Genomic DNA, 18,069 nt, shown 5'->3' on the forward strand with positions numbered 1-18,069 from the left:
CAACATCTGTTTCCCCAACATCCCACAAACTCTAACTTCATCATTTCCATCACCGTTCAGGCTCCAAATAAAGGTTTTTGTTTTGTTTTTTTTTTTGTGTGTGTGTGTGTTTGGTTGGTTTTTGTCTAACGGTCCTACCCCACCCCGTTTGGCTTCTGTGTCAATCCTGCCCAACGCGTTCATGAAAACACGGTGACTTTCATGAGCCTTTTTCCTTAAGCCAAAATTTTCTCTGAAAGGCTCTCAGGGCTCAGCCCCGGGCCAGGAGAGGAGTGGAGGGAGGTGACTGGGGCAAACAAGTCTTTACGTGTTCTTGCTCGTGCCACCGCGGAGGAAACCACGGCGAATGTCCTCCTCAGGGGAGGGGGGGGGAGAAAAACACGACGGTGGGAAATCCCTGTGCTGTGCCTCTGCCAACCCTGGGCAAAGCTGGGCAGGGCTGCGCGTGAATAAATCTCCTTAAGTGGCCAGGCGCAGACACTGCAGCACAGGAAGGGGGGGCGAGGAGGAGCGCGCACGGCTCGCCCGCGGGGCCGGGAGGAGGGAGCGAGCGCCAGGGCGGCCCTTTTATAGGCCGAGGCCCGCGCGCCCCCGCCCCTCGCGCTGGCCAGGGCTGGGCGCACAGCCGCCGCGTTACCTGAGAAGGGCCGGCCCAGCCAGCGCCCCGCCCGGCCCGCCCTCCCTCCTTCCCTCCCTCCCTCCCGCGAGGCCCGGGCCGCACGAGACCTGCGCCGCGCCTCCCTTCTCCCGCGGCCGGGTTCCCTTACCTTGTACGGGGGGCGGTTAAAAATCCTGTCCGCGGCCGCCTCCCCGCCTCCTCTAGGAGGATGTTTAATGGCGGTGGGCGAGGCGAGCGCCAGGAGCCGCCAAAGCCCCGCGCCCCTCGGAGCCTATCCATGACATCGGCGCTCCCCCGGCCCCGCCGCAGTGACCCGACCCACAGGCCGAATCATCGATTCCCCGGCGCGCGCCGCGCGGCCCTGCTTCCCGCCAGCCTCTCCCGAAGCCGCGCGCTCCAGGCCCGGGGGTGAACCCCCTCCTCGCCCCTTAACCGGGTTCCCACCGGGGCGCGGGCTCTCACCCGCCGCTACCCTCCCGTCGGCACCCTCGCGCGCACACTTCCACACACACACACACACACACACACACCCCTCCTCCCCTCCCCCAGTGGTTGCGTCCGTGACATCATCATCATGGCAACAAGAGCTGCAGCCTGGGACCGAGGAGCCCGTGTGATTCCCGGCGGCGGCGGCCGTGGCGGCAGCATCAGCGGCACCACCCGACCCGACGACCGTGCCAGGGCTTCCCTCCCGCTGCCTCTCGCCGGCAGCGTCTGAGGAGGAGGAGGCGGCGGCAGCCCCACAGCCCCGTTGCCCCGCGCGCCGCAGCCGCCGCCGCTGCCGCCGCCGCCACTCGTCTCGGCGTCCGCGTGAGGGGAGGGCAGACGGAGAAGAGAGCCGAGCCGAACCGAGCCGGGGAGGAGGCGCCTCTGCGGAGCCGCCGCCGCTGCTGCCGCCGCTGCCAGGTCGCCCGTGGAGGGGAGGCGGTGGCGGCGGCGGCGAACATGTTTTCTGTGAGGATAGTGACTGCCGACTACTACATGGCTAGCCCGCTGCGGGGGCTGGATATCTGCCAATCCCCCCTCACCCAGCTGCCTGTCAAGAAGGTGCCGGTGGTTCGAGTCTTCGGAGCGACCCCGGCAGGTAAGCGGGAGCGGGCGGGGGCGGGGGTGCGAGCGGCGGGGTGTCGAAGGTGTCGGGGGTGCCCTCCCCGCCTGGCGCTGCCGCGCACGCCGCCGGCCCTCTCCGGGGTCGCTGCGGACTCTTCCTCTCTTCTTCTCTCCGCTCGCCTTTTCTCCCGCGCGTGACAAGAGGCAAAGGGAAAAAAATGTGGGTTCGTGCGAGCGCTGCGCCCCCCTCCGCGACAGACAGGCAGCGGGCTAGGTCCCTCTCTCGCTCGCTGGGTCCGGGGGCTGTGCCTCGTCCCCAAGGACGAGTTGCCGGGGTCCTTAGAGGTCGGTGGCTGGTGGGACCCCGGGTACCCGCTGCACCTCCTCGGTGCCCTGTACTAGAAATGGCTTTGCGAGCAGAGGGGAAGTGTCAGCCCCGTGGTCAGTCGCTCCCCGTTGCCTCCTTTCACCCTCGCTCTCCTCTGCCCCTGCCGGAGATGCTTTGGCTGGAGAAAGTGGCGCCCGGAGCCAGATAATCTTTCTCATTGAAGTGACCATGTGGCTGTGCCGCGAGTGCAGGTCGTGACTGCTTAGAGTTTTATGCCTCGGCGGGGACAGAGCGGCATCCTCAGGTGCAGTGCTTTCAGGAAATGTGCACCATGGAAATAGGAAATACGTGTTTGTGTCGCCCAACATAAAATACTACACTTAATGGGGGTGAATTCGTCAGGAAACACAGCCAGGCTCATCACCACAGGCGTTTTAAAATGCCTCTAGGCTGGGTTGTAGGGTTGCATTTAAAAAATAGATTTAAAAAAGTATTTTGAAGAAATGGTGGGAAAAAATGACAGAAGCTATGTTCTGGAACGCTCGTTGGGAATTTATAATACAAATAGAATAGTGGCCAAATATGCAAGGTTTTTGTGTTTTTATTTTCCAGTTTTGCTTTTTACATGCTTTAAACTGTTAAGGTGAAATACTAAAGCAGTATTCTGGAGGCGGATGCTCTTACCAAGGAATTGCCCTATGGGATTTTAGATAGCATTTCCCACTTGATGCTCCTTGCCCTCATCGCCATTCATCTTTATTACTACAGTCAGCTTCTGTGGGCTGCCAAGATAATACCACTTTCCAAACTACAGGCACCCATTCGAAGCTATCACCTTTTCATGTGACTTCTCTTTGTTAAAAGTGTCAATGCGATAAATAAGATTTGGTAAAAGACTCCTTTTTCAAATAGTGGGAGTTTGACGCTGTGAACCTTTGAAGATAGAGCATTTGAATGCTGTTAACAGCTGGTGGAGGGTAGAGCCCATGGGACTTGAAGACTGGAAAATAAGAGGCATTCTGATATTCTGGAGGATAGGTTCTGTACCCTTTAAGTGTCGTGGTGCTCTCTTTGTTTTGATTCGGAACCTCGGAGTAATACACTGCTTGTTCTCGGCTCAGCTGCAGAGAATGATAGTGAAGTTGATTTTCAGGTCGTAGAGCAATACGTTCTATGACTAGTAGATACTTGTGGTGATGGTCCAGTCTGGATGGTGGTTGAGTTACTTTTCTACGGTTTTGATTTTTCTTGCTACACTCACTAAATATGTATCTCTGGGTGATTGTAAAACTGTATTATGTAGGAAAGTTTTGTTTGTTTGTTGTTTCACTAACAGCCCAATTCTGTGAAAGAATAGGCTTTACATATAGACTGTGGTGTATACACTTGTGTTCTGGATATTGGAATGTGAACTATTTCATAAGGAATATTTATTTCTTCTCTTCGTCCTGAATATCTTACAATAGGTCGCCAGCCCTAGTTAAAAAGGAAAAAGAAAAATTCACTGTTTTTATGGTGTTCTTCGAAATAATACAAATGAATAAAAAATACTTTTCATACAGGCAAAACCAAATTTCAAATTGCTAAGTATTATCAGATTGAAAGAGGTATAATTCAGAGGCTTAAACAAAAAATTGTTTCGAGCATGGCACATGGATGAATGTAAATGTCAGCTTAGGACTTAGTAATTCACTCATTAATGTATGTATGTTAATAATTTACTTGGTTGGGATATGCCTTGGAGTTGAGGTCAAGAGAGAAAACAATAAAATAATTCCTTACATAGTATAAAACAAATCTTGTTTCCTCAACAAGAAGAAAATTGAAATCCTTGGCATACACTGAAGGTCTGCAGTTTTCATAAATCAAACATTTTAATGTCAGAAACCCCCAGTAGAATTAGTATTAATTCAATCTCAAGAAAAAATAAGCTGCAGAATTTTCTGCTTTTGAATTCTCTTATTAAAGAAAACTAGTTTAGGCCATGTAGAGAAATAAAACTTAAAAATAATTAATGTAATAGAGAGGCCAGAATATCTTATTAAAATCTAATGCTTTAATCCCAGCATTTGGGCTGCAGAGGCAGGTGGATCTCTGAGTCTGAGGCCAGCCTGGTCTACAGGCTAGTCCCAGGACAGCCAGGGCAGTTAGACAGAAACCCTGTCTTGGAAAAAAAAAATTGTGAATGCTAGACTTTGTATTGAAAACAAATTTACTACTACAAAATGCAACTAGTTCATATCTTTACTAACAAGCAAACTACAGGAATGAAAATTGTAACACCCGATAGTCCATGAAGCGCCATAAACATGTTTTCCCTTTTTAGGTGCTAATTTTGGAAGTCCTTAATCTTTTACGTGGGTTTGGAGAAAAGATTTTTTTTTTATTTTCTTAAACAGAATTTGCTTTTCAAAGGAGGTCCTGAAAAATAGCATCAGAAGAAAATTTCTCTCAAAATGGCTATTTAAGAATTATAAATTTCAAACTGATTGGAAGACTGCTATTGCATGAAAAGTAATTTTCTGCTTTAGGAAACAGTCCAGTTAACTTTTATTGTCCTCTTTTAAGGACATATTTGCATATGTACAAAAATGTCTTGGATTTTAAGGACATATTTGTGTAATGTACAAAAATGTCTTGGATTTAAAAGTCTCTGTGTTTTGAGTTAATGAAATTTGAGAATATTATTTTTTCAAGTAGCATGTTCAAGCTTGAATTTGGAGTTCTAACTGATGAATTTGATCATCTGCTAACCGAAGAATGGTGATTTCTTATAGAAGTCACTTAATTTTATTTTCATGTGAATGATGGAATAAAAAAAAACCTTTCGTTCTTTCAAACTCATTAAAGCTTTTTACCTTTATTTGTGTGTGTGTGTGTGTGTGTGTGTGTGTGTGTGTGTGTGTGTGCGCGCGCGCTCCAGCCCCCTGTATGTGTGGAGGTCAGAGGGAACTCTTCCACTCGGTGAGTTCTTGGGATCCAACAGGTTAGCAGGCTCAGGCAGCGAGTGCCTTTACCAGCTAAGTCTCCTCACTGGCCCTGACTCGTTTTTAAAACCCTCTTGAAGATTATTTGTATGCTACTGTGTCCCAAACATTATCATTTATAGAAAAATGTGCTTTTCTTTTACAACAACGTTCTAGTAATTTTTCTTTGTGGAAAGAGAGCAAGATGATGACTGAAGTATGGGATTCATATCTGAATGTGGGTGTGACTACTCAGGTGAGGAGCTGGATGCTGTCCAGTTTCCACCTCTGTCTCTCTTGCTTCCTTACTTGATGTAGCTCCTTCACACTGAGCTGGGATGACTCTCCGCTTTCTCAGCACCAGGTTAAACATAATTATCCTTTCAAAGAGCGTCCCTGCTGAGATGCAGAGTAGAGTAAATAGAAGGGCAAGGTGTTCACTAACCAAGTCCTGAACCAAAGTAAGCAAGACAAACTATAGAGGGAGCTGTTTGCCTTCCTGATGACTGCCAGGAGCTTACTACTGCTCTCCTGTGACTTTCCTCCTACTTGCTGACTGTTTTTACAGATTGTTAGAGATAGTAACATGAAATCCGGTGGTTCTTTTTTTTTTTAAACATAGATTCTAATTTTGAATTCTACATGAGTATGGGGCTTCTTTGACTGATTGCATCTTCTATTTTATAAACCTAGCTGTAATGAACTGTTATAATGACCTGATTTGGTAAGTTGGTAGATTATTAAATACATTTTTTATGAGTGTGGTTTTGAAAACTATAGCACTTAACTTAGGTTCTCAAAAAAATTGAGAATCTTGTTTACACTTAGCTAAACATTCAAAAATATCTTAAGATCATGTAAGACCTATTTAGTTATAATTATTAGAGATTTTCAGGAGCATACAGAGATCTAGTTAGGCTAATCACAAACAAAATTTGACCACTTTAATAAATATTTGAAGTCCCAAATAGAAAGCTTTAATAGTTTTATGTATTATATTTGACTAAAGTCGTAATCAACAAATTAGAAGCAGGCAGGAGCCCTCTTGATTCTGGAACACTGTGGAGAAGCTTAGTGTATATCAACATAGTCTGTGTGCCTTTGTTAAAGCAACATTACCTTCCAGAAACGCAGAAGACAAGCGTTGATAGACATGGAAGTAAAAATTGAAATAATGATTAGGTTGAAGCAGAAATGTGTGCAAGAGATCGTGAGGACTCTAAACAGAGGATGTGATGACCACCTGACAGGCAAAAAGAGAAGCCCAGGGAAGGCTTCATGAAGGAAGTATAGATTGTCATTTTAGATTTTCTAAGAATTAAAGTTTTTGGATAGAGGAACAGATACGAAGTAATTCACAAATGAAGAAAACTTCTCTCTGTAGGGCTGCTTAGTTAGCACTCTATGCCAAAATCCTTGAAATGTTCCCTTTGGACTCATTGATTCTAGTTTCAGGGATTTTAATCTATGGACATAAATCTTTTGGCAAATCGAATTGCCTTTTGAATCCATCTACTTTTCATTATCCATCACCATCCAAGTCCAAGCTCCTGACATTTTTGAAAGGGTTTACTACAATAGCCTAATCGTGGTTTATCCCAATCTATTCTGCCCCTTCTAATCTGATTTCTACACTGTAATCAGTTTTTTTTTTTGCAAAACGAAATTGTTTACATCGCGCTATGTGCTTTAGTAATACTCAGTTGTATTAAGAATACAGACAAAATTCCTTGTCTTAGGGGGTGTCAACTACCTATCTACAAAGTCTTGCACAGCTTGGTCCTACCTTTCTCTTCAGTCATGGTTTAAGCCATATTCCTCTTACCTTGCTCTTTGTATTCCTCCCATATTGGCATTATTTCGGTCCCCTTTTCTTGCTATGCTCCCTCCCACGTTGAGGGAATTGAACTTGCTGGTCCCTGCAAGTAGAATATTTTCTTTTCCTTCTTCTAAAACTTCGGTTTATCTTTCCTCAGGGAAGTCCTCCTACCCATGGACATCTAAAGCGCCTTCATAGCATTGCTGTAGCTATATTCTATATGTGTTGGAGATTGTTTAGTTTTTCTTCATTGTAACCTCCAGAAATGCTAATAATGGTTGTTGTTGTTGTTGTTCACTGTTAGAGAGCTGTGCTTACCAGAGTGCTTGAAACATAAGCATTCACTGAAAAAATTAATCAATGGATGATAGTCATCACAGAGAGTAGCCTCAGATGGCTAACAGTGGGAAGTAGGTACATAAAGGGAGCATATTTCAGCAAAATGTTATTCAGTTCTAATCATGTTTAGATTATGTAATAACATGGAAAATATTGTCATTTTGTGAAAAAAATCAGTTTATAAAATAGTCATTTAAAATGCAGAAAAACTTATTGAAATATAAAGTTGATTCTCTGTAGAAAGTGTGTTTTATACTTTTCAGATTTTCTACGCATAACATATATTGACTGCATAGTTTAGAAAAGACTATTCACATGCTTGTTAAGAAGAAGCCAATTTCCTAAATGTGTTTCAGAAATATAGTAAGACAAAAGTATGAGTCTCAGTAGGGTCTCTAAAATAAATATCCACCAAAGTGCATAATTGCACCACGGTATTTTGACCTTAATTATGCTTAGCTAAGAAAATGTCAAAGGCATTTTTTTCTATTAAAGCAAACTAGCAATTTCTAGTTGTAGTATATCCATTTGCTTGTGAAGTTGTTTTAATTTTAAAGTATGGGAGTGGGTATATGAAGGTGTCTTTTCTTGTGTTGAGGGTAAGCCCTGGGCTTTGTATATGTTAGGCACATACTCTGCTACTGAGGTCTATGCCAGGAACTTAAAATGTTTATGAGCCTGGCATGATTTGGGCACATGATAGCGATGCAACAGAGTAAAACTCAGAAATAAACTCATATGTTAGTTCTTAAAGACAAAGATACTATCTTTGATCTTTCAGTTGGGAAAAGAATGGTTATTTAATAAGGATTTTTAAGATATATGGCTACTATTCTGATCAAAAAAATAAGTGGGCTTCCAGAGGAGTCAAAAACAAATGTGAAATAAGAAACAGGATAATCATTTTTGATGTAGTTCAGGAATGATAAATGTCCTTCAGGTTACAAAAAAAAAAAAGGCTGAAGCTAGATTCTGAATTTTATGACAGATATAAAATTCTGTATGGGGCAAATCATAAGCTAAAAGGTAAATTGACTAGTAAACTCATTTGTACTTTTGAAAAGCAACCAATTTTTTTCCTAATAAGCTCCTGCCAATAAAGAAATAAACAAAGAAAATTCATGTGAAAGTGCTATATGTATGTAGTATTTCTTATAAAGTTACAATTGTAGCTATAACGTATTCCATCGTCTGTTATATTTGCAAAGCTATGTGGGATAAGTTGAGAATAGTGAAGAGAAATGCCAGTCTCTACATTGTTGGTAGATTCTAAAGTATTCATGCTTTATGTAAAGCAGTTTGGAAAGTTTCAGACTTAAAAGTGTACTTTTCTTGTAAGATAGCAGTTCTACTCAAGATTTTATGTTTCCTGTTTTGCATATGTGTCAAAGTGTATGAGTATGTGTGGCTGCATTGCAATACGATACTGTGTGTACAGCCGTGGTGCCATGGAAGAGGAAAAAGGAAAGGGGAAAGACTGGAGTGTGTTGTAGGTAGAGAAACAATGTGCTACATTTGTACTGTTGTCTTCAGGAAGATGGGATCATTGGTGATAGTAATTGCCTCCAGTAAGTAGAACTGGTTTAAGTTGTGGTTACAGAAATCAGTAAAGCAGAACAAAAGCAAAAGGTCCTAATAATTGCTCTAAACAGCTGTAAAATATTCACTACAGTAAAAGTTTTGTTAGAGGTCTTCTAATTCAGAGCCTTTAATTGATGGATATAGCTCATTGGAGGGTGGCCCTAGTGAAATAGAGGCTGAAAGGGAGGCTTTTTGGTTGGCACCTATAAACTGCAGGGCCAGCCACCATTTTTATTTTTTTATACTTGAAGTGTAGTAACAGGTACTTTACTATCTAGAATGTCTTCAGCCATCAGCCCCAGCTGTTTCTTGAGGAAAAGAGATTTTGGAACTGCTCTGAACTTGTATTCTAAGTACCTGAGGAGCATGCCATCTAGGTCAAGGTACATCTCACTATTGATGCAAGGAAGCAGATAGTGGCTGGGGAGGCAGAGAAGGGCAGGGAAAGACTACCTCTAGGTCCAACTCTCAATCCTTGCTTGCTGTGTGTATTTGATGGGCTATTTTATCTTGCTGCAAGGTAACTAATAGAATATGTATGTTCCCCAAAATCCTTCTTGATGTGAAGAAGTTGGGATTTAAAATTCATACATATTAAGAATTTTTACATTACTTCTTTCATAAGAATATCATAATACTTAAAATTTTAACATATATGTGTATATAATATATATATATATATTTATATTTCACTAACCACCATGCAGATGTTCCGTATGTCCTTCTGTTGTACAAGGTTTTAAAAACCAGTAACAATGTGAGGGTGGAGAAACTTATTCTAGACTTATTATTTTATACATATGTATATATGTATGTATATTTAAAACTTTGTGGGAATGTGTATATATATATATTACACATTTAAATATATATTCAAACACATGAATTTTAGACAGGTAACAGCTTCAGGCTTTGCCCAGTACTTCATTGGCCTGTATGAGGATAGATTTGAAAACTGGGAATCTGGACAGTTTTCACTACTTCACATTGGCCCTTACTCCCTCAAATTTGAGGGGATATTGTAGGAAGATATTGATGACAATTGAAAGATTAAATACAGAACATTGGTAGAATTACTAATTTCATGTATATAGTTTAGAACTCTTTAAAAGCTACTGTGTCTAGAAGAGGAGAGAATATCATTGTAGAATAGACTCGAGTAAGGTGTGTATATGTGTGTATGATGATCTTTAATAATAATAAGTACAACTTACATAAATGAAGAATTTAGGATAGTTAGAAATGAAAATCAGCATTAAAATTATACACAATTGAAATCTATTAGACTTCTCAGATTCCTTTGCTAGTACGTATTTTCTTCTGACTTTTCATTGGCATTCAGTTAATAGGAAGTAAAAATGATTGCAGTTTAAGTAGGTTGCATTTAAATAGGTTAGGTTGCCATTAGCTCCAGTTGTTTCAAAGAAATACTTATAAATTCAATGAGTGTGATATGTGATATGCTTTGGAGTGTGTGTTGCTTTGGTACCTAGTTGCTAATTTAACACCACAGTGGTATTAAATAAGAAGAATAATAGGAGTGAAGATACAGTGAACTTTGAATACAATTATGTTAACTTCTAATTACCATGCAAATATAAATACTATGGAGATGGATATCTTGGGCAATCAGAGAGACATCCACTATCCAAACATGATGTAGATGCATTTAGGGTAACAAAACATACTGTAACTAACATTCATACTCCTGGTTACAATTCTTTAACCTTTTGATAGTTTTTTTTTTAATTCTTTGAAGATTTCCAGATGTTCCTGTGTTTCTTCTGGTTCTTATAGATTTTTAAATATTTCAATTTGTTTAAATGAAAACTTGTTGCTTAATTATTATTGGGAAACTGGACTGTTTTCTGCAGCAGAAATTGAATATATATCTAACAGTGATTTCTGAAGCAAATGGATAGTCATTGTCAATGGAAAATTATTTATATATATTTTCTGGCCAATTCTACTTTAATTTTAGTTTATAGTTTTGGGAACTAATAAGAATTCAAAGTCAGTTTCTTTGGGGGTAATTATTTAATTTTCTTTGGGTTCAGGGAATATTAACTATATAAACAAATAAAAGAGTGTTACCTCAGAAATGCCTTGTCTAATATTTAACAATTTGTAAAAGTTTTCTATTTTTCTTACACTTCTTCCAATTGCCAAGAAAGTGTAACAAGAATTAAAAGAAGTATTTTAGTTTGCATATACATATATTTACACTTAAAAGTAATTTATATATTAAATTAGGTTTGTTTAAGATGTGAAAAAGATGACTTTGTAAGTAAGAATACATATTGCTATGTGAAAGAATGTAAAGTTAAAACATGTTGGCATACTCCTAGTTTCTCAGAACAAGAAAATGACTAATCTAAATTTCATTTCAGAATAAAAACCAAGACAAGCCACATAAAAGCAACCTAAAAATTAAACTGTCATCATATTATTTGTTTTTAAAACTATGGAATAATATATCTGAGGAAGATTACTCTCAAAATTGTTTTTCTCAATTTCAAGTAAGTAATTTATTTTGGTTAATATATTGGGGGTGAGGGGGGTGGGATGATCCTTGGCGTTGAAGTTGGTACTCATCCTTAAAAGTAACAACTCAAATATCAAACTCTTTAAGCCTCTGGCTCCTTTGACCACTCCCAGAGTTTATCTCCTTGGTTTTCAAGCCCTGGCCCTTTCCCACATTGCGGTTAAAGGGCTTACTGCATTGAACACTGTCTGTAGAAATAGTCATATAGCACTGTCCTCAGGCATCCCCTCACCCCCCAATAACTCCTCCATCCCACTGCCTTCTGTGCTGAGATACCGTGGACAAGTTATTTTACTTCTATGTGCTTTAATTTCCTTTTCTGTAAAATGAGTTTTACTAATTTCTACCTCATAGGACTTATTACTGAATAAAATAACCAGCAAATGTCTGCCATATAGTAGCATAATGTTACCCACTTCTATACTTGTCTCTAGACTCTTCCTTGTTACCTCTTGTGTACTAAGTGCTCTTTAAAATGTTTGAATTGAAGTGAAATGGAAAATGTAACATTTTGTAACATTTATGTATTCCTCCCATTAATATAAAAGTAGATCACTTGCACATTGTGGGGTAGGCTCTTTATAGTTGCTCAATGACTCATGTCTATAGATGAGATAATTGTGTATTTCAAACACCTTTTAAAAGCTGGCCAGTTTTTTAAATCACCCCATCCAGGCATAACTTTAAAAACAAAACAAAACAAAAAAACTCTTGTTTTCTATAGGGCAGGGCAGTGTCCATTTCTGATCTCCTTGAAAAGGAGCAGTGATAAGCCATGGGTTGAGGAGTAACCATAGTTTTCCCAGTGCTACACATTAGGCTAAATGTATTCCTTTAAAGGAGCCCGATTTTCCAAAGTCATTAGTACTGCTTTAAAAATACATAAATTATGGTAGGACATATTTAAAGCATATGCCAGGTGTCACAGTAAAGGTGACTTGTCAAAAGGGATTTATTGCTTTGCTTGTTTTTCCTTTTGTGAATTTATAATACACATACAAAAAAGAAGCCTCTTATTTTAAACCTATTTAAGACTGTGGAATTAGGTCAAATAATTCATTATTCTCTAGTGCTTTAGTTGTCTTCACCATATATTTTGTAAATATATTTATCAGTTTTTAAAAAATAACTTCTGTTAGCCTTTTTTTTTTTTACTTTTACAAAGTCAGAAAGATTTTCCAAGTTAATTTTTATGTATCATATTTTGGTTAATTGGGTTTAAAGTTTTTAAAATAGAAAGCATATGTTAGGTAAATACTTTAATTTCATATTAATTTTAGTAACAGATGTTGGACCATTTTTTGATTTTTATTGTATACCATTTTCCAAGTAATTAAGTCTTTATCACTATCAAAAAGTACTGTTTCCACCATTTTACACTTGAGGAAATGAGATGTGGAAAGGCTAATTGACTCTTACCTAAGTTTGTAGCATGCTTGCCTCATAGCATGTGAGATCAAATGAGAGAACATGTATTAGGTTATTACTCATTTAGACGAAAGAAGCAGAAAAGCCAAACAGTATTGTTAGTAAATGACAGTGACCGTGAGCATATTCTTAGTCACAGTAATAGTTACTCATATTAATTCACCTTTTCTAAGTGGTACTATCTAGTTTCAACATTTTATGATCATTTAGACTGAATTACGTTATGTAAATGTTTTATAAGGAAATTGGACTTTTCAGTTAATCTAATAGAAAATATTTTTTATAAGTTTAGTATAATTAAGAAAATACTATGTGAATCTGTAGTCAGACCTTTATATCTGAAGGTCTTATATCCAGGGATTCATCCAATCTCTGAAAGTTATTTGGGAAGGGCAAGTGCATCTGTGCTGTATGTGTCCAGACTGGTTTTCTCTTGTTATTGTTTCTTAAACAATTGAATATTGCAACTATTTGCTTAACATTTATATTTTATTTGATACCATAAGTAACCCAAAGATTATTTACAATACATGGGCTGTTACAGATAGGCTATGTGCACATATCACTCCATTTCATTTAAGAGGCTTTAATATCTGAAGTAGAAGAATGGGGACTTTGGGACTAGTCCTACATAGATAGGGGCAGCTATATTTTCATATTTGCTCACAAATCTTATTTTTTTTACCCAGCTACACTAACTTTTGCTGTACAGCATTCCTCCCCTAAACTTACTAGTGTCAAGAAATAGCTGTATTAACCTTTAATTCTGGGCTCCTATTAGTTAAGCATCTCTGTTACTGCTTCTCCGTGGGCTTGTTTATATGTCTGCCATTAGTGGATAGGCCAGGTGGTTAGTCTAGAATAGTTTTATTTGGTCTGGGGTTTGGTACTGCCTGTTAGCTAGGGTGCCGTAGAGCCGGAGGCTTCTAGCAGGCTAGACATGACTCTTCACCTGAAGATAACACTACAGTTTCCAGGAACAGCAAATAAAGACAAGCCCATATGTATTTTTGTTTGATGGTCCAAAACAAATCACAGGGGTTGTCTTTAGGGGTTTCCTAAGGATATATGGCTAATTAGGCAGTCGTTATTATAATCTGTTATACTGTTGCTGGCTGACTCATTTGTCCAAAGGGCCCATTTGCTGACATACGTCATATGACATTGCTCCCTTTGTTAAATAAGTGGTTGTTTTTTTAACTTTAAAAATAATATTAGGGATTGAACCCTGTGTGTGATAGACAAGTATTCTGCTGCTGAGCTATACCCTGAGCTGGAGGTGTTTACATAAACAATATATTTGGTTCAGGTAAACTTAACTCTTTCTGTTACTTCTATTTGTATTCTGTGTCCCATTCACAAATACCTACATTCTCCGCTAACTGTACAATAAGGTATTATTAGATAAGCAATAAGTAGAGTAAGACTACTATATTCATCCAAGTTTCTTACCTGTCTGCCTTATCAGAGACCTGAAAAAGCAGATAATTATAGTAATTTTTAAATGACCATATACCAAATATATCTTGTGTACCACATTTTAAAAAAAGTTAAGACATTCTTTAAATATAAAAGTTGTAATACAGAGGTTCCTTAATCTGTACTGCCACCAGAAATGAGACCATATATTGAAGATTTTGTTCTCAAGTGTTTTATCTTCAATCTGATGGGTAAAAGTATAGACCTCAGTTCAATATTAATTTACATTTCTTAATTTCTTATTTGTGTGTGTTTGTATGTGTGTGTGTGTGTGTGCACATACACCACAGCATACATGTATAGGTTGGAGGACAAACTTGCGGAGTCAGGGAGTCAGGTCTTTTTCATGTTTACATTAGATTCCCAGAATCCAACATGGTGCACAAGATTTGCGTAGCAAGTACCTTTACCTGCTGTGCTGTCTCCTGGCCCCTACATTCTTTTATTATAATAGATTGTCTTCCTATATACTTGAGAAGTATACACACACATATGCAGGTGTGCCTACATCTAAGTATGTTTAAGCAGAAAGTGTTTCATGTAGCACAGGCTGGCCTGAAAGTCACTGTTAGCTGGGAATGATCTTGAACCTCCTGCCCAACCTCCGTAGTGCTGAGATAACAGCCATTCACCACTATACCTGGTTTACATGGTACTAGGTATCAAACCTGAAGCTATGTGAATACTAGGCAAGCACTTTGCCAGCCAAGCTACATCCCCAGTCCACATGTTTCTTTTAAAACATACTATTTCTCTTGTGCTCATTTTACTGTTGAAATTCTTGGTTCTGAGATGTTCATATGTTAGAAAAATTGACCTGTATCTAAGAATCAAGTTGTTCTTACAATAAGTGCTTTTTATTTAAATAGTGATTTTTAAAATTTTGGGGTGTGTGTGTGTGTGTGTGTGTGTGTGTGTGTGTGTGTGTATTAAATGAATCTTTAAAACACATCCCAATGAAGTTATACGCACATATTTGGTGCAAGAATAGAAAGAAAAGATCCAGCATGGACGTATATTGTTTGGAGATTTTATCCTTAAAAGTCTGTGATTTAAAATTTTTGAAAATATCCTGTCTTTTTTTTTCCTTTTCTAGATTTGTTTCTATTGTGAGACTGTTTTTTGACATTACAGTCAAGAAATAGGGCCATCCTTTATTTTATTTATTTGTTTTTCAAGACAGGGTGTCTCTGTAGCTTTAGAGCCTGTCCTCAAACTAGCTATTGTAGATTAGGCTGGCCTTGAACTCACAAAGATCCACCAGCCTCTGCCTCCCAAGTGCTGGGATTAAAGGCGTGCACCACCAATGCCTTGTAAGAAATAGGGCCATCCTTTAAAGGACTATTTTTAGATGATCAGATTGTATAGCATAGGTAGAAAAATACTTCATACCAATTATAATTGTTCAGAATATTGTATTGGTCTTGCTATTTCACAAGTATACTGTATATATACTTGTGTGTTTAACACAAACACATACAACAATAGTAGTTCAAACATTGCTTTATCTTTTCAATTAGCTCTTTTCTTTAACCAACCATTGGTGTGGGAGGTACTTCTGTCTATTTGTTGCTTGTATTGGTTAATGAATAAAGAAACTGCCTTGGCCTGGTAGACCAGAACTTAGGTAGGTTGAGGACTGGACTGAATGCTGGGAGGAAGAAGGGCTGAGTGAGGGAACGCCATGGATCCGCTGTCAGAGATAGATGTCCGGAACTTTGCTGATAGACCACGACCTTGTAGTGATATGCAGATTAATAGAGATGGGTTAAATTAAGATGTAAGAGTTAGCCATTAAGAAGCTAGAGCTAATGGACCAAGCAGTGATTTAATTGATACAGTTTCTGTGTGGTTATTTTGGGACTAAGCAGCCAGGCAGCCAGGATGAACAAGTGTGACCTCCTCCTACAAACCATGTAGACATTAGAGTGATTAGATTGTTAGTTTCTCACTGATCACGTAAAATAAAGATAAATAAAATGTATCCATTTTGGAAAAATAGTATTACCAGATAATCATAATCTGATAATAATACCAGATTTTAGTGAGCTATGGAAAAATGGCAGAAGTGTCTGTCACCTGCTATATAGCATCTGATGTGAAGTACTTGACTCTACTGAACTCTCTATACAAAGAGAATTCAAAGCTGTAGGAGCAGACATATTAGCATGTTTTGAGTAATTTAATGTAGTTTTAAACATTTTAAAGGTTGCCAGACCTTATCTCCACAATTAATTTTTTTTTTTTTTCGAGACAGGGTTTCTCTGTAGCTTTGGTGCCCATCCCAGAACTAGCTCTTGTAGACCAGGCTGGCCTCGAACTCCCAGAGATCCGCCTGCCTCTGCCTCCCAAATGCTGGGATTATTGGGGTGCGCCACCACCGCCCGGCTCCACAATTAATTTTATTCAGCAGCATAAAAAAGTCAAAACCAAGTAGTAATTCTTAAGTGATAAGGTAGAACGTTGTTGAAAGCCAGTATCTTTTTTTTTGAAACTTTTTAAATTTATTGAAGTTTCTTTGAGAATTTTTACTGTCACCAATCTATACATTTCATTGAAACTTGAAGTAATTTCTCATTTATTTGATATGGATTATTGACAGATGGTTAGTTCCTTGATTGTTCCTATAATGACTTTAGAAAGCATTTCTGAGGTTGCAGTGTAGCTCGCTGTGTTCATTTGGTACAATGAGTTTTCTTCAAAAGCTGTTATTAAACTGATAGGATATCCTAGAACATAAAACTACATAAGGAAAATATGACATTTTTAAAATTTTGTTTTCAAATGTTGTATATTCTGTTTACTTATTTTTTGTCTGACCTGTCACAAACAATTTGTTTCCCATTTCTGTTGGTCTTACTTTGCATCACTGTGGCTTTATTTGTGTCTGTTATTTGGCACACACAAAAGCTTCATGACTGATACAACCTTACAGTAGTTCTTTAAACTCTTTATGGTGAAGAAACTTTTTTCCTGGTACTTGTACTTGAAACTACAATGAGACAAATCACTAATATATATATACATATACATACAGTATAGTATATAGTATATACATACTGTATGTATATGTATATATATATATACATAAACACACACACAAACTACATAGTAAAAATTATTGCCTAAAGAGAGTAATTGTTACCTAATAGTAACAATAATAATTGTTTTACATCTGTCTTGTTGCAGATCTGTAACAAATTTACTTGAATAGCGTTGTAGCTACCTCTTTAGCAATCCAAGAGGATTCCTTAAATGATTCCATCTTGAATCTTATTTCTTGTCTTGTGTCATTGTATATTTTTCTTTTAACTTGATACTTCTGTGACACCTACTGTAAGTCATGACCTGTACTATATATTAATCCTTCTGTGACACCTACTGTAAGTCATGACCTGTACTATATATTAATCCTTCTATGATACCTACTGTAAGTCATGACCTGTTACTATATATTAATCCTTCTGTGATATCTACTGTAAGTCATGACCTGTACTATATAGTAATCCTTCTATGATATCTACTGTAAGTCATGACCTGTACTGTATAGTAATCCTTCTATGATACCTACTGTAAGTCATGACCTGTACTATATATTAATCCTTTTAGCTTATTCCTTTTTGTTTTGTTTTTTAAAAAAACCTACCTGAACCCATTTTCAGCAAGGTTTTTAGATAGTAAAATTTTTGTTGTAATAAATATGCTTTATTCTTTTATCTTAATAAGTTTATGCATTTGGGACCTTGAGAGCTCAGTCCAGTGCTCCAGTGTGGGTCTCTGTCTCTATCTCCATCCATCACCAGATGAAGGTTCTCACTCAGGATAGTGTTTTCTATTTCCATCCATTTGCATGCAAAATTCGAGAAGTCATTGTTTTTTACTGCAGTGTAGTACTCTAATGTGTAGATATTCCAC

At 38.7% G+C, this 18,069-nt stretch overlaps 1 protein-coding gene across 3 annotated transcripts in view; it reads left to right on the plus strand.

Annotated features, from left to right (window-relative positions):
* The first annotated feature begins 1,180 nt into the window (after positions 1-1,180).
* The window catches only part of Rev3l (REV3 like, DNA directed polymerase zeta catalytic subunit), a 143,648-nt gene continuing 126,759 nt past the window's right edge, over positions 1,181-18,069 (plus strand). The window contains exon 1 of one of the 3 annotated variants that reach the window (XR_003378363.1): positions 1,181-1,703. Coding sequence is in view for 1 of the 3 variants with exons in the window: in XM_005363542.3 (XP_005363599.1) it covers positions 1,565-1,703 (139 nt within the window). In the remaining 2 variants the exon portion in view is untranslated. Of the gene's footprint in view, positions 1,704-11,099; positions 11,222-18,069 lie in introns of those variants that run through there. The other 2 variants (XM_005363542.3, XM_026787333.1) reach the window with 2 other exon arrangements.

The sequence above is a fragment of the Microtus ochrogaster genome, linkage group LG9 (genome assembly GCF_000317375.1).
Source record: "Microtus ochrogaster isolate Prairie Vole_2 linkage group LG9, MicOch1.0, whole genome shotgun sequence".
NCBI lineage: Eukaryota > Metazoa > Chordata > Mammalia > Rodentia > Cricetidae > Microtus > Microtus ochrogaster.